Raw genomic sequence first — 21,244 nt, 5'->3', positions numbered from 1 at the left:
TTCATACATTAAGATTTTTTCACTCCAATATGATCCCCCATTTTTTTGGTTATATTACATAAATGCCCCACTCAGAAGGACCCGCCCCGTCAAACCCTCACCCTCACCCTCACCCCGCACGTACCCGCCCCGCAATGTACCAGCACCTCTCGGTTTTCTCCTAAAAATTGCAGTTCACGGGTGCAAAACAAGCAACCCGTAGGGCTGCGGGGCGAGGGCAAAAAGGATGGAAAACCGCACCCCCCCCCTGGCGCCCCGTGCCCACCCCTATATATATATATAAAATTAAAAAGTCATGATGGACCTCAATTGAACCGTTCAAACTTGAAAAAGGGAGATGCTATACTTACATCAACTTCTTACACCCTGACGTGGCAACATTTGAATAACAATTTTATTATTATTATTATTATTTTTTCAATAGAAAAGGCACTGGACGAAGAAAAAAGCGAAAAAAAAAAATAGAATGGAGAGGATGACCGAAAACCAAGCGCACACCGGCCGTGGGAGATGCTGGAACCTAAGCGTCCCGCCCCTCTCTTCAAAAACCCACCCACACGCCAGAAAACCGAGTGTCCCGCATGCCTGAAACCGCCCACTCTCTCCAGTAGCTCTGGCCTTCCCGAGCCCACCTCTCTCTCCAGAAACCCACCCACATGCCTGAGCCCGAGTTCAACACTCTCTCGCACATCGGAAGCCGCCCACTCTCTCCGGTAGATTCAGCCTTCTCGAGCCCGCCTCTCTCTCCAAAAACCCACCCACATGCCGAAAAACCACCCACACGCCCGAGTCCGAGTCCGGCGCTCTCTTCTCCGGCCGTCCCGAGCACGGGCGATACCCTCTTGTTTTCTCTTTTATTTTTTCTTTTTCTTTTTTTTTCGGCTATTTTTTTTTTTTCGTGAAAACCCGTGCATCCTTTTATAAAAATAAAAATAAAGATAAAAATATGTGATGCAAGTGCTGTCACGTCGGGGTGTAAAAAGTGGGCTTAAAAAAGTGGGGGTAAGTGTGCATTTCCACCCTGAAAAAGTTCCATCTCCCTAGGTGCAAGTTCCGGGTAAGTAAATAAGTAATGAATCCTCTCCCACTGAACTCTTCAGTGTCAGAGCGATAAAAGAACCCGCCACTGCAGAATTGTTTGCCGGATTCTTTCATCGCCGGAAAGCTTGTGGTCTTTCTACACCCTACCCTACATGCACATGTACAAACCGTCTAATTTCTAAACGAGACTTTCCCTCCCTGATTCACAGATTCACACTCGCTTTTCCTCGCGCAAAGTCAAAAAAATGAGTAGCTCCGAACAAACCAACCCGAACCCGATAACCCAACAGCAAGAACTAGACCAAGGAGAAGAAGAAGAAGTGGGCAAATTGGCCGTCCGGTTGGCAAACGGGGTGGTCCTTCCGATGGTTCTGAAGTCGGCGCTCGAGCTCAACCTCATCGAGATAATCTCAGACGCGGGCACCGGCGCGTTCCTCTCACCTTCCGAGATCGCGGGCCGGCTGCCCACCAAGAACCCGGACGCGCCGGTTCTGCTGGACCGGATGCTACGCCTCTTGGCGAGCTATTCCATACTCAAGTGCTCGCTCGTGACCAGAGAGGACGGAGAGGTTGAGAGACTCTATGGCGTAGGACCTATTTGCAAGTTCTTTGTTAAGAACCCACATGGGGGCTCCGTCGCTCCTCTGTTCCTGTTGCACCACGATAAGGTCTTCATGGAGAGCTGGTAATCTCTGAAACTAAGTTTGGCGTTTTTTTTTCTTCTTTTTCTGTTCTTGAACAAGTTTTTTAGTTGAAAATGTTATATTCCACATGTTTTTGAAAGTGATTAGAGCCACGAGATATATATGGTTGATAAATTACTTTGACAAGTACTTAATTGAAGAACCTCAATTTTTTTAAGAATTTGAATTGTCTAATGTGATAGAATTATTAGATGGTGTAGTAAGCTTATTCAAGGATCGTTGTCCTCAGGTACCACTTGAATGATGTTATTCTAGAAGGGGGGATTCCTTTCAACAGGGCCTATGGGATGACAGCGTTTGAATACCCAGGAACAGATCAAAGGTTCAATCGGGTATTCAACCAGGCCATGTCAAACCACACTACCTTGATCATGAAGAAATTACTCGATGTGTACAAAGGGTTTGAAGGCCTTAAAGTGTTGGTTGATGTGGGCGGTGGGATTGGAGTTACCCTTAACATTATCACTTCCAAGTATCCTCAGATTAAGGGCATCAATTTTGATCTGCCTCATGTTTTAGCTGATGCACCTTCTTATCCAGGTGCTGGATCAGTTCTTTCTCGGGCTTAAGAGTTTCATATAGATAAATATTATTGAGTGCTTTATTCATGTGTGTGATGTCTGTCCCATGACTCAAATGTATGTTGTCAAAGAACTCATGCTTATGAGGCAAATATGCCATTACTGTCAAATGCTTGTCCCGTGACTCAGCATATCGCCAAACAACCCTGATAGTGTTAGAGATAATGTTCCTGATTCAAATATTCAAGTTCAAGAGTTTGAATTATCATACCAACAGCATAATTCAGACTCAAACATTTGATGATGTTATCTTCCATTTCATTTTTAAATTGTAATTATCAGATTGTATCTATCAGGATAGGATTATTGTAATTAACAAATTGTTGCTGCTCACAACTGGCATAGTTTTGAGACAAGATGAACTATATAACTTATTCAAAAGCATGTCATGGTGTAGGTGTGGAGCATATTGGGGGAGATATGTTTGATAGCGTTCCAGAAGGAGATGCCATTTTCATGAAGGTAACTGGCTGTGATTCTGCTAGCTCTTTTGCTTAGCTTACCAGATTTACTTTCACTAAGCTAATAGCCTGCTGTTGGGGCCTCCTGCCGGGGGCCGCAATGCCGAAAGCGAGAGAAACCCAATTTCTCTTCTTCTTTTTTACTTCCCCATGTCCCCTGTGTGGCGACATGGGGGCAAAAACAGGGGATCCTATCAACTTCTTCCAACCTAGGAGAATAAGCCCAGGAGCTTAGTGTTGTTCAAACCAAATTATCATCTCCCTAACATTGTCAAATTTAAAATAAATCTTACAGACTATCATTTATTTGACATAATAAGTTAGGGATAAAATAATGTAGTAGTTTTGTTTGCGAATCATAAAAAAGATTTACTGTACCAAACCTCTCAATCGATACCATGCTGTGATCATATCCTTGATTGAGGCCATTATTGACCTCTGTTGATTCTGTGAGAGAGAGAGAGAGAGAGAGAGAGAGAGAGAGAGAGACCTTTCACCATAGACCATTTTGATGTTGTATTTTTAGAGATCATACTGCTATTCAGTAATTTTGGCACCAATGCCGGAGGCATGGTAGCCTGGTAAGTGGGTTAAAATGGTCCAACTACATAGCTTTGTTCTGGTCTGCGAAATGAGGGGCTCTTCTTTATTTAGATCATACATGCTTTAAAGCAACCTGTAGCCTCCAATTGATATAACTTGAAACTCTAGACAAGTCTTGTTCTACAACTGATGTTGTTAGTAGTTTTATTCATTTGTTGTTGAGACGTTGAAACCTGCAGTGGATCCTCCATGATTGGAGTGATGAGCATTGCTTGAAACTTCTCAAAAACTGCTGGAAAGCTCTTCCCAACTCTGGAAAGGTGATCATTGTGGAATCAATTCGTCCTGTGGCTCCTGAGAGTAGTGTTTCGGCAAATATCGTCTTTGAGCAAGATTTGTTTATGTTGGCTCAAAACCCAGGAGGAAAAGAGAGGACTCAAAAAGAGTTTGAGGCATTAGCTTTTCAATCTGGATTTTCTGGCTGTGAGGTCATATGCTGTGCTTACAACAGCTGGGTTATGGAGTTCCACAAGTGAGCCTATCCTTAAGTTGCTAGAATAACTCTTTTCTTTTATTTTGCTATTGCTACCGGTAGCTCAATTATGTTGTTGTAATAATAGAAGTTTTCTGCCATATATTAGTTCTAAAAAAAATTCTGCCATATATGCCTGATGTCTTTTGATTTATTTTCTATACCAAGTATTCGAACTTTAAAACTTGCTTTTATGTCAATTTGAAATGCCACAAAGTAGGTGATTTTGGTGGGTCACTTGTTGCTGTTGTTTTGAGTTGGGAGCACAACTATTATAGTTGCTCCAGTGGGTGAAGTCATCTGTGTGAAAATGCAAGGTAGAGTGTGTATGGCCCTGCGATACCTAAACGCATGTCTTTAAACATAATTATGGAAAGTGTCTTTCGACGTTGCGTTTTAAAACAAATTGGTGGGTTGAAAATATGGAAAAATCCATGTCTTCGTGCAGCAAACAAGGGGGTGTGTTTGTTTTAAAATGTATGCAATTTAAAAGCTGAATCACGATTATAGCATACGCTTTTTTTTTTCTTTTTTTTTTTTTTTGACTGTCCATACAAGAGGAGGGAGAGGGGATTCGAACTAGCGACCTCTGCTTCATGATGCGTGGTCTCCAGTCGATTTTATTAACGGCTAGGGTTTAGATGTGCTTTTAAAATACAGTTAAGCGTATTTAGGGTTTAGATATGCTTTTTTTTAAAAAAAAAAAAAAAAAATCACGTTTTTATTAACGGTCACGTAATATTACAATTTAAGAACGCATACAATTTAATAATCTTATGTGGTGTGTTTTGAATTTAGAAATTTTTTATGCTAATAATTTTTTGGATTATTTATTTTATATTTATGTGATTATAAATAAATTTATTAACTATTATTTTTAATTATAATTATTTTTTTATTCAGATAAAAATAACATTGGCATCTTCCGAGAATATTTTCTTCATAATTTGGGATTTTGCTAGTGTCAACAAGTTTCAATAAATTTTTGCCACTTTCAAGTATGATATTTGTTATTGTTTCGACCTTTTATTAAGATATTTTTAAAAAATTGGTTAGATTAATAGTGATCATAATATTGTAATAATTTAATTATAAGATCATTGAAATATATGTTATAAGTCATGGGTTTTTTTTTTTTTGTTGTAAAACACTAAAAAATAATAGATAATAAATTTTTAGGTTTCCAAAAAATCTTAGATTACATCATGGGCAAGCCAAAAAGAATTGATGTATTTTTTAAGAAAAAAGATGCAAATTTCAATTCTAAAATGTCTTCTTCTACATCTAATCCTCAAGCTTCAGCTCCTGAGCAATGCCCTTCTAAAATGCTAAGAATTGAATCTCAAATCATGATCCAGGGTTACTTGAATTGTGTTTACTATAATTTTATATATAATATAAATGAATATATAATGAGAAAAATAATTATTTTATCATTATATTTTATTATTCTAATCTCGCCCCTACTAGGATAAAATTCTGGCTCCGCCTCTGCCCATACGTCTTGGTTAACGAATAAAGTTGCCTGGATCGAGAACTCATCGATCGTCATTGGAGAACCCAGAATGATTGAGAAAGTTCATGAAATGTGTATAAGCCTTGTCGGAAACATCTCGTCGGTTGTAAGCTTCTATCTTAATTTTCACAGAGCGCGCAGTTGTTGTTTTCTGTATTCTATCTGTTAAGATCGAGCATTTTTAATGGCTTAGCTATTTTCACCTTTAGTTAAAATAGTTAATCAATTTCTTAAAAAGTCCTTCCATTCGATTATGCAAATCAAATGTAAAATGCATTTGTGAACAGTGCAACTCCATCTCTTTTTTTTATTTGTTTATCTTTCTTTCACTCTTTATCTCTCCCCCTGTCTATTACCAAAACTCACTCACACCATAGCAATATTCTAATATCTCCGAATTAGGAAAATTGTATTTCAGAGTATGTTTATAGAACAAAATCTATATTTGTTATTTTAATGTCACACTCATACGAATCACATTGTGTACATGACAATAAGCCTTATGTATCTAATGATGCGCGCATGCTTTTAATCATTGATAAGGCCTCAAATATATGCTGACAAACGTAGGCGAAGTCGGCGGTGTGCTTCTCGGATCAAGATCTTCTATAATTTTAAAGAAATTTAATATTCTTAAATTATGTAAATTTAGGTCATTTCATGCGTCGAACGGCACGAAAAATGCTACATATTAAAAACATGACATATTAATAATGAAAATTGAGTATATTTTTATCAGGTTCTTACACTTTATGTCGTATAAAAGTTTTGAGCAAAAAACTGTCTTTTGGTTTAGTAATTAAAGAATAAGCGAAAGAATAAGCATCTCTTTAGAAGTGAAGAAAAAACCTTTTAAAATATATATTTTTTTGATTACCTCAATAATATGTTATATTTTTAATATGTAGCATTTTTTACGTCATTCAATATTAAAAACGACTTAAATTTAAGTCATTTAAAAATATCAAATTTCTTTAAAATCGTAGAAGATCCTAATCCATGCTTTGATCACTGGCATTACATCGTCTGCCTCTACGCCAGAGCAGGGTCACGAGAGGATGGTAGCTAGGGATGAAAGGGATGACAGCTAGATCTCTTGCGGCAACTCGGGGCATGATTTGTGAATGTAGATCGAACTCATCACAGCAGCAAGGATGGAAACAAGCCTAGCTAGGTAGGATCTGTACGTACAGCCTTTCCCACATACATATAGCAATAGATCATCACTTTGTGATCATCAGCCTTAATCTTCTTAGAGAGTGACAACGGATGCCCGTGGAGGAAATTAATGGAGAATCTCTGTTCTTCACTTTTAGTAGTGGTCAATAGAGTACTGCAATCAATTAATACCCATCACAATTGTGAAAATGGCACCAACTACAGCCATAGTAAAAGCTTCTTTTGGGCAGGGATCGGTTACAAGCTCTCTGCAGTGATGTGATGAGAATATATAGTTAGCTGGGTCAGTGTACAGGGTAAGAGCTGCATGGGCAGGGACGATGATACAAGTGTTGGATCTGTTGCGGCAAGTTTCGCTCAAAATACCATGGATGGAGAAAGAAGCCCACATGGCCGGAAGCAACCATAGGACGTCGGATCGGAGCAGTATGCTCCACATACGCGCAGTGAATGCGAACCAATTATTCGCACTGTATATTTCGCTTGCTCTGCATATATACTGCATACGTGCAACCTCGTCACGCCATCTCTCTTCTTTTCACTCAGCGATAACCGAGCGATGCCTGTGGCAACTGAAATGATCATCAATCTCCATCTCTTTGATCTTTCTCTGGGTTTTTTTAACCCAAATCACTCAGATCGATATTTTTTCTTTTTTCTTCTCACGAACACTTCGGCTCCTCCTTAATTCTTTAGCTGAGGACAATACCACGTCAGCAACAATTAAAAAAAAAAATATCATATTTAATAAAAACTAGCTTATAACCCACACATATAAAGAGATGGACAGAAATTTCTTATAATCAACGTATAAGATTGACATGTGTCTCTTGGCATGTGAAAATCACATATTATTTAAATAGCATGTATTGTAAAAAAAAAAAAAAAATTAAATTAAATAGCATGTGCTTCTTATATACTTTTTTAATAGCATTAATAAAAAAATGTGTGTTTTTCACATATTTAAAGGACACGCATCATTTTTATATGTAGTTTGTATGAAATTACTGTCCGAAAGGGATTACGAGTAGCAAATTTTCTTCCCCTCACTCAATTAACTAATTGGCTACCAAAATCTCAATAAAAATTATAAGGAAAAAAAAAAATTATAATCCATTTAAAAAACCTTTATAAAAAACAAATGTTGTCCATCAATTAAGTATGTAACAAACAATGTACACTACAAAAAAAGAAAAAGGAAAAAAAAAAAAAGCTACTCAATAAATAATTGCATAGACCAAAAGATTATCATACTTGGTATAAAAAATAACGATAGGAAACTCTTCTATCTTACCATCATTTCCATGAATTGAGTGTAAAATTTTCAAAAGAAAAAACATTCAATTTGAATACAAAAAAAATATATAAATTAGAACATAAAATAAAAATGAAAAACAAAATTTGTATGCAAATGCACTACAAAATTTTTTGATTTTAGTAACCTAGGTTTACTAACGTGTAAAAGCTTTTTACACGTTAGTAAACTGTAGTAACGTGAAATCAGTGGCGTGATTTTCACGTTCCTAATCCCATAGTTACTAAAATAATTTTAGTAACGTCCAAATGGACATCACGTTATTGTATAGTAACGCAGAAAAATTACACGTTAGTAAATATGTACTAACGTGCAAATGAGACGCCAGTAAACATAGTAACGTGATAATTTACTTTGAACAAATTTTTAATTTAGTAACGTGCAAAGTGTTGCACGTCACTAAAATTAGTAACGTGCAAAGTGTTGTGTAACACTAATTACTAAATTAGTAATTTTAGTGACGTGTAACACTTTTGCACGCTACTAAATTAAAAATTAAAAATTAAAAATAAAAAATAAAAAAAAAAAAAAAAAAAACGTTACTAATATATATAAAAAATGCAAATAAAAAATTATTATTTTTAGTAACGTGTGTTAGCACGTTACTAAATTATGTAAAAAAAAAAAATGTTAACCCCAACGCACAGGCTTCATCCGAATCATCTTTCCCTCCAGCTCCAATCCAGCCATTTTTTCAAGGCTTCAAGAAAAAAAATCTTGAAACCAATATTCATGAAACCACTGCACTCCATGTCATATTTTGCAAACCCCAATCAATATGAATTAAACACTCTCACCCATAAGAACAAACACACTACATGGACACAGAGAGGAACAGAGAGAGAAAGATACCATGGCAGAGGAAAACAAGAGCTTTTGGAGAAGAAAAAAGGCAACCATCTGCAAGTAAAGAGCTGCACTCCTCTTGAATTCATTCTGTATTCCTGATATTGTTTGACAAATATTACAAATATCACAAATATATCTCAATACCATAACAAAAAGAGAAAACCCAATATATATAGCTGAAGGAAAAAGAGGAAGAAATGAAAGACTTACTTGTTGATATTCAAAAATAAAGAAATAAAAACAATTATGAACCCATCAGATCTGTGACCCATTACAAAAACATTTTGTTTATAATTGTTAAAAATTGGAACAAAAAGAAAAGAGAAAAAAATGCCAGAGAAATAACAAGAGAAGGAAGCCAAAAGACGTAACCAAGGGAGAGAGAGAGAGAGAGAGAGAGAAAGAGAGAGAGTGAGTGAGAGAGTACCTTGCGGGAGAAATTAAGCAAGGAAGCTTGGAACACATGGGGAGAAAACAAGGGGAGAAAAAATGGCTGGAATTGGTGTTTTAAAAGACCCAAAAAGGCTGGAATTATTTCGTGTCCCGCGTGCAGATGACTAGATAAAATTTAGATTTTAGTAACATGCAAAACCCTTCTGCACGTTACTAAAGCGTAGTAACCTTATTTCAGTCACGTGATTTTCAATTACTAAAATAATTTTAGTAACGTGGAAATCATCACCACATTACTATTTAGTAACGTGGAAAATTTACATGTTACTAAAATTTTAGAAAAAAAATAATTAAACTTTCGGATGAGGCGCGTGCAGGACACGAAATTTTCGTGTCCCGCACGCACCCCACTTCCCCCCAAAAGGCTCAGTCATGAGCTTTTTTGTTTTTTAATTAACTTTTTTTGTATATATATATTTATATATATATTGGTATTTATTCATAATTTTCGTTTATATTTTTTTAAAAAAGAAAAAAAAATTACTTTTCTTCTCTTTTCTTTTTTTTTTTCTTTTTAAAAAAAATTAATAAAAAAAAACAGGTTTTTCTTTTTTAATTTTCGTTTGTTTTCTTTTTTTTTTTTCCAAAAAAAATTGTTTTCATAATTATTAATTATTTTTTCGTTTGTTCTTTTAACAAATTCTTTCTCGTTTTTTAATTTTTTTAATTTTTAATTTTATTTTATTTTAAGTTAATTTTGGGTTTTTTTTAAAAAAAAAAAAAAAAAAAAAACAAAAAACAAAAAAAGTCTTTTTATTTTTTGGTTGAATTTGTTTTTTTTTTTCTTTATATATTTTTTTTTTCGAATTTATAGATATTTTTGTCTTATTGAAAAAATACATTTTTGCCTTATATAGTTTGTTAAACTAACATATTAATTAATTATTAATACTTACTATATAACATATATCCTATAGCTAGTATATAACTAACTATAAAATATAGTTTACTTAAAAAAAGAAAAGAAAAAGCTATATATATATATATATATATATATATATATATAAAAACACACATGTATCACATTACTCATGGTTTACAGATCAGATTGGACCAATACGCTTTGATCGATCAGATATTCTATCGATCTTATGATCCTATCATGATCGATCGGACTAGTACTTATTAGGATCGATCGGATGTTCGATCGAACCTTTACTGTGTCAAGTATAATTGATCAAACTCTATCACGATCAATAGATCATCCGATCATTCATGATAGATCTATAAGATCAATAGATCATTCGATCGATCATGATAGATCAATAGGATTGATAGATCATCCGATCAATCATGACAGATCATCCGATCAATCATGATAGATCAATAGGATCAATAGATCATCCGATCGATCATGATAGATCAATAGGATAAATAGATCATCCAATTAATCATGATAGATCATCAGATCGATCATGATAGGTCAATAGGATCGATAGATCATCTAATTGTTATAACAATCAGATCTAATTGTTCATTACTAAAGTTTTTAGTAACGTGCTAATTGTTAGCACGTTACTAATATTAGTAACCCACAAAAATTTGCACGTTACTAAAATCGAAATTTGTTGTAATGAGGATTAGGAATAATAATGTGACACAATAGTAATAAATAAGCTAACGAAATAGTAGATGCGTTTTCTAGTTAATAAACAAGATAAGACACCAACCTATAACCAATGACTAATCTAATAATAGTTTAAGATATTTAGATAGCTTTCGAAGCGAGTGACACGACGGGTGAGCATGCGGGTAGTTTATGTGTCATAGAGTATAGAGTTCCATAGCATAGTCTAACGTTATAAGTATTTGCAGGAGCGTGTCATAGTTGGAGACTGCAACGGGTTCTCCAATGTAGAGTTCGAGTCGTGAGTCCAATGTAGCTAAGGTGGGTATTCCACTCACTTAGAAAATATATATTTTTATATGTATTGGATTGATAAAAATATATATATTGTTTATGAATCCAAACCAACCATATGATGAAATGTATATGCTTTGAGATGATTTGTTTAGTTTCAATTATGTTTAAACTATATCAATGATGTTAAAGAGATAGTGTATGAGTGAAAAGTATTGAACAGATTTAAAGTGTTAAGTTCTGCGGTTGAGATTTAAATTATGCAAATTGTTTGAGAACATGTCATGTTGAAACTGTGTAGATTTTATAAAGAAACTAAGTTTTGAATGTCTTCGAAATGATTGATAAAATGCTGGATTTGTTTAGTTTTAAAAGGACGTGATTTAACAACTGCATAATTTCAGCGTGACACAGTAGTGAAATATATACTGGTCAAGCACGGAACATTGAGCATGTAGTATAGAGCATACATATCAGAGTAACAGTATCAGCAGAGTAACAATATCAGTACATTGAGGCAGTATCAGCAACACATTGAGGCATGCATATCATGTATAGCATTGTTTAATGAGTGATGTCTTTATGTTATGAGTAGCTTTTACTAGACGTGTTGGTATGCATAAGTGTCTTAAATGAAAAGCGCTTATGTATATTTCTATCGGATAGTCATGTGTTAAGATCATACATTGAACTTGAAAGTACATGGATACATGATTGCCCAGGTGCGAGTAATGGCATGTCTATGAGTAAGAATGTTGACTGTTCTTGTTCTTCAGGAAAGACGTATTAGCATGATTGAGTTTAACTCTAGTGCTCTCATGATCTACTGACGTCAAGGCACGAAGCTGAAATACGATTAGAGATGGTGTTGTAAGTGTTTTGTTGACGGACGTTATCCTAGTACGGAAGAGTAAGATGCCATGTTCTTTGCTTAAGACCTATGTGTATACGTGATATATGTGATCGAGTGATCGTGTGCACATATATCTGAGCGACCGTTGAAAAGTATTATTATAGACGAGTCTATATGTAGAAACTTCCAAGGAGGGATGTTTGGAATTTCTATATATGTTCACAACTATATAGTATGTTTTAAATGTTTTCTGGATAGTCGGTGTTTGCTGCATTAGCTATTGGTAAATTGTGGCTAATATAGTACTCGCACGACTAAAAATAAAATAAATGTTGGTTCTTTGTGAAAACTCAGTTAGTCTTATACCACTGAGGTCTTAGTATGTTTCATGTTAAGGCGGTGAACTCATTATTTCACCTATGCGGATGTGGATACCACCACAACCGTGTAGATGACGTTTCTTTGGCTGCAGGTACTTCGGTATAGTTGATGGTTGGTAGCAGTGTACTTGGGATATTATGACTGAAGCTCGCTGCGACAGTTGTAATTGTCGGACCACGGGTTGCCCACTATTTTATAGGTTTGGTATGGCTTGTGACGTTTGTGTCACTTATTCTTTATTAAGCCATTATTGTTATGTAAATATTGTGTTAATAAGACTCAAACAGATAGATGTTAAATGGCTCAATGTTGTAATTAATTTATGATAGATGTATAAGTTGTAATTTCCGCTATTCAGATTTATGTTTTCCGCTGCATAGATAGATATATGTTATACTCTGATTATCTGGTACATGTTATGGGACATGTGTCATATGTTGGCTGAGCGACACGTAGTCGTGCCATTGCGATGACTCGTTTATGTTTGTATAAAAAAAAAAAAAAAAAAAAAAAAAAAAAAAAAAAAAAAACGGGTCGTCACATATTTCCATGCCATACTGATTGTAGTTTTTACTGACTGGGTTTTTATTTTAACTTTTTGTTTAATTTCTATGTGATGGTTACTTGTAGTAACTTGAGGATATCAATTATATGTATAAATTTGTTATTGCCTTTTTTAATTTTGTAACTTGTGTTTTAATTTTCAAGTATTGTGCTTGTTGATAAACAATTGAAATATATTAAATATTGTGTGGAATATAAATATGTGAGAGCAAATAATTAAAATTCATATTAAATGTTTAAATATAAACTTTAAATTTAACAACTTAAAACCTATATATTATGCTATTGATAGATAGGGGGTATATTTGATTAAGATATATGGTTCACTAAACACGTTACTATGATTTACGGAACATGATTTTATTCTTGTTATTCTTAGGATGAAATTAGAATTACGATTAAATAATTGAACAACAATCTAAAGCCCCCCATCCCTATAGATTAAGATTAAAACAAGTAGGAGGTCAATCAAAAAAAGAAATATTAATTAAATTTTTAAAATTTGACCCGTGTAAATAACAGTAACGTGCAAAACACTCACGTTACTAAAACAATTATTACTAACGCTCAGGTATTGTACGTTACAATGATAGTAACGTGCAAATGATACACGTTACAAATATAGTAATTATAGTAACGTGCAATGTTTTCAAGTTACTATCTTTGTAACGTGAGCCATTAACACGTTACTATATTTGTAACATTCAGTATTATGAGGTTACTATTGTAGTGACGTTTTACTTATTCTGCGTTAGTATTAATTGGAATTTATATATATCCCGATTCGAAATATATGTTAGTAACGTGCAAAATATATGAGGTTACTATATAGTTACGTGGAAAATTAACAGGTTACTAAAAAGTAACGTGCAAAACTTACATGTTACTGTTTACTAACGTGTCATTTTTTACAGGTTACTACAATATTTAGCAACGTGTAAATTATTATCACGTTACTAATTATAGTAACGTGATAATATTTGAACGTTACTGATCGCCGGTTTTTTTGTAGTGATGGGTGAGACTTAAGAGATAGTTAGAGGATAAATGCTTAACGTACAAGTCCCTATATTTTTACTCAACATCATAAATAAAACCCAACCAACAAAACAATCCATCATATCCCAACCATATATAATGCCACTTCCTCTCCACTACAAAATACTTTGTTCTATCAAAAATTAATAATAATATTAATATGGTTAATACTCTGTACCAAAAACAACGTAACTCTCTTGCTCACCATTATTTCCTTGAATTTATAGTCAAATGTACAAAAAAACAGAACCACAAACAATAAAAAGCCAATAAAAAGAAAAATAAAAATGAAAAATACTAATATATATATTGAAAAGAAGTTCATTTTCCTTATACTTTTTCTGGATCCAATAAAATTATTAGTATAAGAAAAAGTCCTATCAAATAGAGATTTTTTCGACGTAAAATAAACTACTTTTGGAACTGAAGTTAAAAATAATTTAAAAATTAGAAGAAAAAGGCAAAAAAATGGAATTTAAAGAACAAAACTACAGAAAATAAAGACAAACAAACGGATTATTTACCATTCTCTTTGAACACGACCCCTGCAAACACATTTTCCAAAACCCAACCAAAATTAATACTAATCTAATAGAAAATTAACTGTCTTTTTCATACACTTTTTTTTTTTGTTCCAACGAAATTCATAGGTATAAGAAGAATTCCTATTAAATATATATTTTTTCTTTCAATTATCTTCCGCATATAGAACATAAGAGAAAATACTTTTAGAACAAAAGTAATAATTAATATAAAAATTAAAACAAAAAAAATAAGGACAAAAAATTGAATCCAAAGCACAAAATCACAAAAAATAAAGACAAATAAACGGATTATTTACTATTATCTTTGAACACGACCCTTGCAAACACAATTTTAAAACCCAATCAAAATTAATACTAATATAATAGAAATTAACTTTCTTTTCCGTATACTTTTTTACTTTCCAATGAAATTTATATGTATAAAAAGAAATTTTGTCACATAGATATGTTTTTTTTCGACCATCTTTCGCATGTATAACGGAAAAGAAATTACTTTTAGAAATAATAATAATAAATAAATTATAACAAAAATAAGTACCAAAAAAAAAAAAAAGATACAAAAATCTCTTTCTCACCATCATTTTCTGAATTTAGTGTAAAGTTTACCAAAAAAATAATATATAAATTAGAACAAAAAAATAAGGACACTAATAAAAAACAGAAAAACATAACCACGTAAAATAAAAACAAAAAATAAAGACACTAATAAAAAACAAAAGAACAATATAACCACGTAAAATAAAAACAACAAAGAAAAAAGAAAAGATGAAAAATAGTAATATAGTATAAAATAAATGTCTTTTTCGTGTTCTTTTCTAAGTTTTGATTAAAAGAACACGAAAAATTTGAGTAGTAGTGGATAAGAAGAAAGAAATAAACAAGTTGTGGATATTGAATAAATGGTAAAAATTTATAACGGTTTTTTTTTTTTGTATGCGATGTTTACATTTAAGTGTGTATAAAAATTGAATAGACATTTTGTAATGGAGCTTAAGTTTTGGAGTTAAAAGAGACACTTCTTTTGGTCTCGAATCAGTTCACTACCACGTCTAAATTGTATATTTAATTTCAGGTATTAAATGACAGTTATGATACAGTTTTTTTTTTTTTTTTTTTTTTAAAAAAAAAAAAAAACAGTTTTTACACAAAAGTATTATTTAAATGGAATAGTAATAGTGAATAGTTAAAATAGTGAGAATGTTGAAGGTTCTTTAAAAAAGTGGCTCACCAAATAGAGAAAAATGATTTTTAGCTATTTTGACTAATAAAAATTGGTAAGGTTACTAGGAATGCTCTCACAAATTACAGTTATGATACAATTATTTTTTAAGGGAAAAAAAATTGTTTTTACACAAAAATAGGATACAGTTATTTTCTAGGAAAAGAAAACTCATTTTACACAAAAATAGGTACACTCGTCAATTGTATGAGATGCTACATGTCACGATTATAAGCTCTACTCTTATAGATTTTCCTATTATATATATATATATATAAAAGAAAATTAAAAAGTCATAATGGACCTCAATCAGACCATTCAAACCTGAAAGGGGAGCTGCTACACTTACACACACTTCTTACACCCTGACGTCGCAACATTTGCATCACAATTTTATTATTATTATTTTTTAATAGAGAAGGCACTGGACGAAGAAAAAAGCAGAAAAAAATATAGAAATGGAGAGGATGATCAGAAACCAAGCGCACACCAGCCGTCGGAGACGCCGAAAACCACTGTCGAAACTCGAGCGTCCCGCTCCTCTCTTCGGAAACCCGCCCACACGCTAGAAAATTGAGCATCCCGCACGCCAAAAACCGCCCACTCTCTCCAGTAGATCCAACCTTCTTGAGCCCGCCTCTCTCTCCAGGAACCCACCAGCACACTTGAGCCTGAGTTCGGCGCTCTCTCGCACACCGGAAGCTGCCCACTCTCTTCGGTAGATTCGGCCTTCCCGAGCCTGCCTCTCTCTCTGGAAACTCACCCACACCCACACCCCTGAGCCCAAGTCTCGCGCTCTCTTCTCCGGCCGTCCCGGGCGTCGGCGAACCCCTCTTTTTTCTTTTCGTTAAAGCCCATGCATCCTTTGTAAAAAAAAAAGTGTGATGCAAGTACTGCCATGTCGGGGTGTGAAAAGTGGGTGTAAATGTAGCATTTTCCAACTAAAAAGTTTCATCTCGTTGTGGTGCAAGTTCCGGGTAGAGAAATGAGGCTTGTTTGGCAAGTGACATTACAGAATAGAACATAACAGAGTAGTGGATTGTTAATTTTTGAAATTAGTAAAAAGTGATGATGTGATATAAAATAAAAAGAATTTGTATAAAAAAGTAAAAAAAATTTGTATTGTAGTGAATTTTTTTATTTGAATAGTAATAAAAAATTATTGATGTGATATAAAAAAGTGAAAAAAGTGAGAATGTTTTGATGATGATTAGTAGTGAAAAATATAAAAAAATGAAAAAAAAAAAAAGAAAAAGTACATGAACAGTACTGTAATGTATTGTTTCTTGACAAACAAGCCCATGATACATTCACAACTCCTCTCACCCAATTCTTACACAACCCTCTCATATTGTGTAGGTCCCATGTATGTGAGTCCCACACACAATGTGAGAGGAGGATTGTGTCGGAGTTGGGTGGGGTTGTAAGAAAACATTTCGGGCTTGTTTGGCAAGTGACATTACAGAACAGAATAGAACATGATAGTGGGTTGTTAATTTTTGAAATTAGTAAAAAGTGATGATGTGATATAAAAAGTGAAAAAGTTTTGTATTGTAGTGAATTTTTTTATTTGAATAGTAATAAAAAATTATATATAAAAAAGTGAAAAAGTAAGAATATTTTGATGTTGATTAGTAGTGAAAAATATAAAAAAAAATGAGAAAAAAAAGTACATGAATAGTACTTAAATGTATTGTTCATGGACAAACTCACTTCCGGGTAAGCAATGAATCCTCTGTCACTGAACTCTTCAGTGTCAGAGCGATAAAAGAACCCGCCACCGCCAGAATTGTTTGCCGGATTCTTTTATCGCCGGAAAGCTTGTGGTCTTTCTACACCCTGCCCTACATGCACATGTACAAACCGTCTAATTTCTAAACGAGACTTTCCCTCCCTGATTCACAGATTCACACTCGCTTTTCCTCGCGCAAAGTCAAAAAAATGAGTAGCTCCGAACAAACCAGCCCGAACCCGATAACCCAACAGCAAGAACTAGACCAAGGAGAAGAAGAAGAAGTGGGCATATTGGCCGTCCGGTTGGCAAAAGGGTTGGTCCTTCCGATGGTTCTGAAGTCGGCGCTCGAGCTCAACCTCATCGAGATAATCTCAGACGCGGGCACCGGCGCGTTCCTCTCACCTTCCGAGATCGCGGGCCGGCTGCCCACAAAGAACCCGGACGCGCCGGTTCTGCTGGACCGGATGCTACGCCTCTTGGCGAGCTATTCCATACTCAAGTTCTCGCTCGTGACCAGAGAGGACGGAGAGGTTGAGAGACTCTATGGCGTGGGACCTATTTGCAAGTTCCTTGTTAAGAGCCCACATGGGGGCTCCGTCGCTCCTCTGTTCCTGTTGCACCACGATAAGGTCTTCATGGAGAGTTGGTATCTGAAACTAAATTTGGCGTTTTTTTTTTCTTCTTTTTCTGTTCTTGAACAAGTTTTTTAGTTGAAAATGTTATATTCCACATGTTTTTGAAAGTGATTAGAGCCACGAGATATATATGGTTGATAAATTACTTTGACAAGTACTTCATTGAAGAACCTCAATTTTTTAAGAATTTGAATTGTCTAATGTGATAGATTTATTAGATGTAGTAAGCTTATTCAAGGATCGTTGTACTCAGGTACCACTTGAATGATGTTATTCTAGAAGGGGGGATTCCTTTCAACAGGGCCTATGGGATGACAGCGTTTGAATACCCAGGAACAGATCAAAGGTTCAATCGGGTATTCAACCAGGCCATGTCAAACCACACTACCTTGATCATGAAGAAATTACTCGATGTGTACAAAGGGTTTGAAGGCCTTCAAGTGTTGGTTGATGTGGGCGGTGGGATTGGAGTTACCCTTAACATTATCACTTCCAAGTATCATCAGATTAAGGGCATCAATTTTGATCTGCCTCATGTTTTAGCTGATGCACCTTCTTATCCAGGTGCTGGATCAGTTCTTTCTTGGGCTTAAGAGTTTCATATAGATAAATATTATTGAGTGTTTTATTCATGTGTGTGATGTCTGTCCCATGACTCAAATGTATGTTGTCAAAGAATTCATGCTTATGAGGCAAATATGCCATTACTGTCAAATGCTTGTCCCGTGACTCAACATATCGCCAAACAACCCTGATAGTGTTAGAGATAATGTTCCTGATTCAAATATTCAAGTTCAAGAGTTTGAATTATCATACCAACTGTATAATTCAAGCTCAAACATTTGATGATGTTATCTTCCATTTCATTTTTAAATTGTAATTATCAGATTGTATCTGTAGGATTATTGTAATTAACAAATTGTTGCTGCTCACAACTGGCATAGTTTTGAGACAAGATGAACTATATAACTTATTCAAAAGCATGTCATGGTGTAGGCGTGGAGCATATTGGGGGAGATATGTTTGATAGCGTTCCAGAAGGAGATGCCATTTTCATGAAGGTAACTGGCTGTGATTCTGCTAGCTCTTTTGCTTAGCTTACTAGATTTACTTTCACTAAGCTAATAGCCTGCTGTTGGGGCCTCCTGCTGGGGGCCGCAATGCCGAAAGCGAGAGAAACCCTATTTCTCTTTTTCTTTTTTACTTCCCCATGTCCCCTGTGTGGCGACATGGGGGCAAAAACAGGGGATCCTATCAACTTCTTCCAACCTAGGAGAATAAGCCCAGGAGCTTAGTGTTGTTCAAACCAAATTACCATCTCCCTAACATTGTCAAATTTAAAATAAATCTTACAGACTATCATTTCTTTGAGATAATAAGTTAGGGATAAAATAATGTAGTAGTTTTGTTTGCGAATCATAAAAAAGATTTACTGTACCAAACCTCTCAATCGATACCATGCCGTAATCATATCCTTGATTGAGGCCATTATTGACCTCTGTTGATTCTGAGAGAGAGAGAGACCTTTCACCATAGACCATTTTGATGTTGTATTTTTAGAGATCATACTGCTATTCAGTAATTTTGGCACCAATGCCGGAGGCATGGTAGCCTGGTAAGTGGGTTAAAATGGTCCAACTACATAGCTTTGTTCTGGTCTGCGAAATGAGGGGCTCTTCTTTATTTAGATCATATATGCTTTAAAGCAACCTGTAGCCTCCAACTGATATAACTTGAAACTCTAGACAAGTCTTGTTGTTCTACAACTGATGTTGTTAGTAGTTTTATTCATTAGTTGTTGAGACGTTGAAACCTGCAGTGGATCCTCCATGATTGGAGTGATGAGCATTGCTTGAAACTTCTCAAAAACTGCTGGAAAGCTCTTCCCAACTCTGGAAAGGTGATCATTGTGGAATCAATTTGTCCTGTGGCTCCTGAGAGTAGTGTTTCGGCAAATATCGTCTTTGAGCAAGATTTGTTGATGTTGGCTCAAAACCCAGGAGGAAAAGAGAGGACTCAAAAAGAGTTTGAGGCATTAGCTTTACAATCTGGATTTTCTGGCTGTGAGGTCATATGCTGTGCTTACAACAGCTGGGTTATGGAGTTCCACAAGTGAGCCTATCCTTAAGTTGCTAGAATAACTCTTTTCTTTTGTTTTGCTATTGCTACCGGTAGCTCAATTATGTTGTTGTAATAATAGAAGTTTTCTGCCATATATTACTTATAAAATAAATTCTGCCATATATGCCTGATGTCTTTTGATTTATTTTCTATACCAAGTATTCGAACTTTAAAACTTGCTTTTATGTCAATTTGAAATGCCACAAAGTAGGTGATTTTGGTTTGTCACTTGTTGCTGTTGTTTTGAGTTGGGAGCACAACTATTATAGTTGCTCCAGTGGGTGAAGTCATCTGTGCGAAAATGCAAGGTAGAGTGTGTATAGCATACGCTTTTTTTTTTTTTTTTTTTTACATGTCCATATAAGAGAAGGAAGAAGGAATTCGAACTAGTGACCTCCGCTTCATGATGTGTGGTTCCCAGTCGATTTTATTAACGGTTAGGGTTTAAATGTGCTTTTAAAATACAGTTAAGCGTATTTAGGGTTTAGATATGCTTTTTTTTTATTTTTTATTTTTAAAAAATCACGTTTTTATTAACGGACACGTAATATTACAATTTAAGAACGCATACAACATTATCATTTAAGAAGTCTTTTGTAATCCCATAATATAGTTCTCTAATACATTGCCGACAATAATTTTTAACCAGCACATTTGGGGTGCATAACTTTTTTTTTTTTTTGAAGGAAAGTTGAACTTTCATTGATATAATCAACCATTACAACAAACATTTCAGACTACATACATTCCAGCAATCATCCACCCGAGGTGTACAAGCAATTTGAGTCAGACTCAAATAAATACAGACAGTTGCAACTAAAAAAATTCAATCAACAGAATGGTGCCTCTGCGTTGACATACACCTTTACTTGAAGAAGGAGTCGGTCACATAAACTGGGCAAAAGCCAAAGATTAAATTAGTACACGCACAATGCAAACTGTCAGAGAAACCCATAACTAAATTAAAACACAAGAGAGCTCAAAGGGGAATCTGTCTTCCGGGAGAGCCACCGTCAGTGGCGGCGCGTGTAATACACGCGCCGGCGCCAGAGCATCCCCTCAACCCCCAAACACCGAAAAACCTCCGATCACCACTAGCCCCACCATACACGCCGAAA

The 21,244-nt window shown here is 34.8% G+C and overlaps 2 protein-coding genes across 2 annotated transcripts; both read left to right on the top strand.

Annotated features, from left to right (window-relative positions):
* The first annotated feature begins 1,023 nt into the window (after nt 1–1,023).
* Nucleotides 1,024–3,993, top strand: LOC133854873 (caffeic acid 3-O-methyltransferase-like). The gene is made up of 4 exons (XM_062291139.1): nt 1,024–1,726; nt 1,975–2,285; nt 2,724–2,788; nt 3,570–3,993. The coding sequence occupies exons 1-4, from the start codon at nt 1,287–1,289 to the stop codon at nt 3,864–3,866; spliced, it is 1,113 nt and encodes a 370-aa protein (XP_062147123.1). The 5' UTR covers nt 1,024–1,286; the 3' UTR covers nt 3,867–3,993.
* A 13,349-nt stretch (nt 3,994–17,342) lies between these two features.
* LOC133854862 (caffeic acid 3-O-methyltransferase-like) lies at nt 17,343–20,257 on the top strand. The gene is made up of 4 exons (XM_062291133.1): nt 17,343–18,016; nt 18,259–18,569; nt 19,002–19,066; nt 19,825–20,257. Exons 1-4 carry the CDS (start codon nt 17,577–17,579, stop codon nt 20,119–20,121), a joined length of 1,113 nt encoding a protein of 370 aa, XP_062147117.1. The 5' UTR covers nt 17,343–17,576; the 3' UTR covers nt 20,122–20,257.
* The last annotated feature ends 987 nt before the right edge of the window (nt 20,258–21,244 follow it).

This window comes from Alnus glutinosa, chromosome 1, assembly GCF_958979055.1.
Source record: "Alnus glutinosa chromosome 1, dhAlnGlut1.1, whole genome shotgun sequence".
In the NCBI taxonomy this organism is placed as follows: Eukaryota; Viridiplantae; Streptophyta; class Magnoliopsida; order Fagales; family Betulaceae; genus Alnus; species Alnus glutinosa.
Note: the sequence above shows the minus strand (reverse complement) of the source record. Positions and strands in the feature narration are given on the sequence as shown.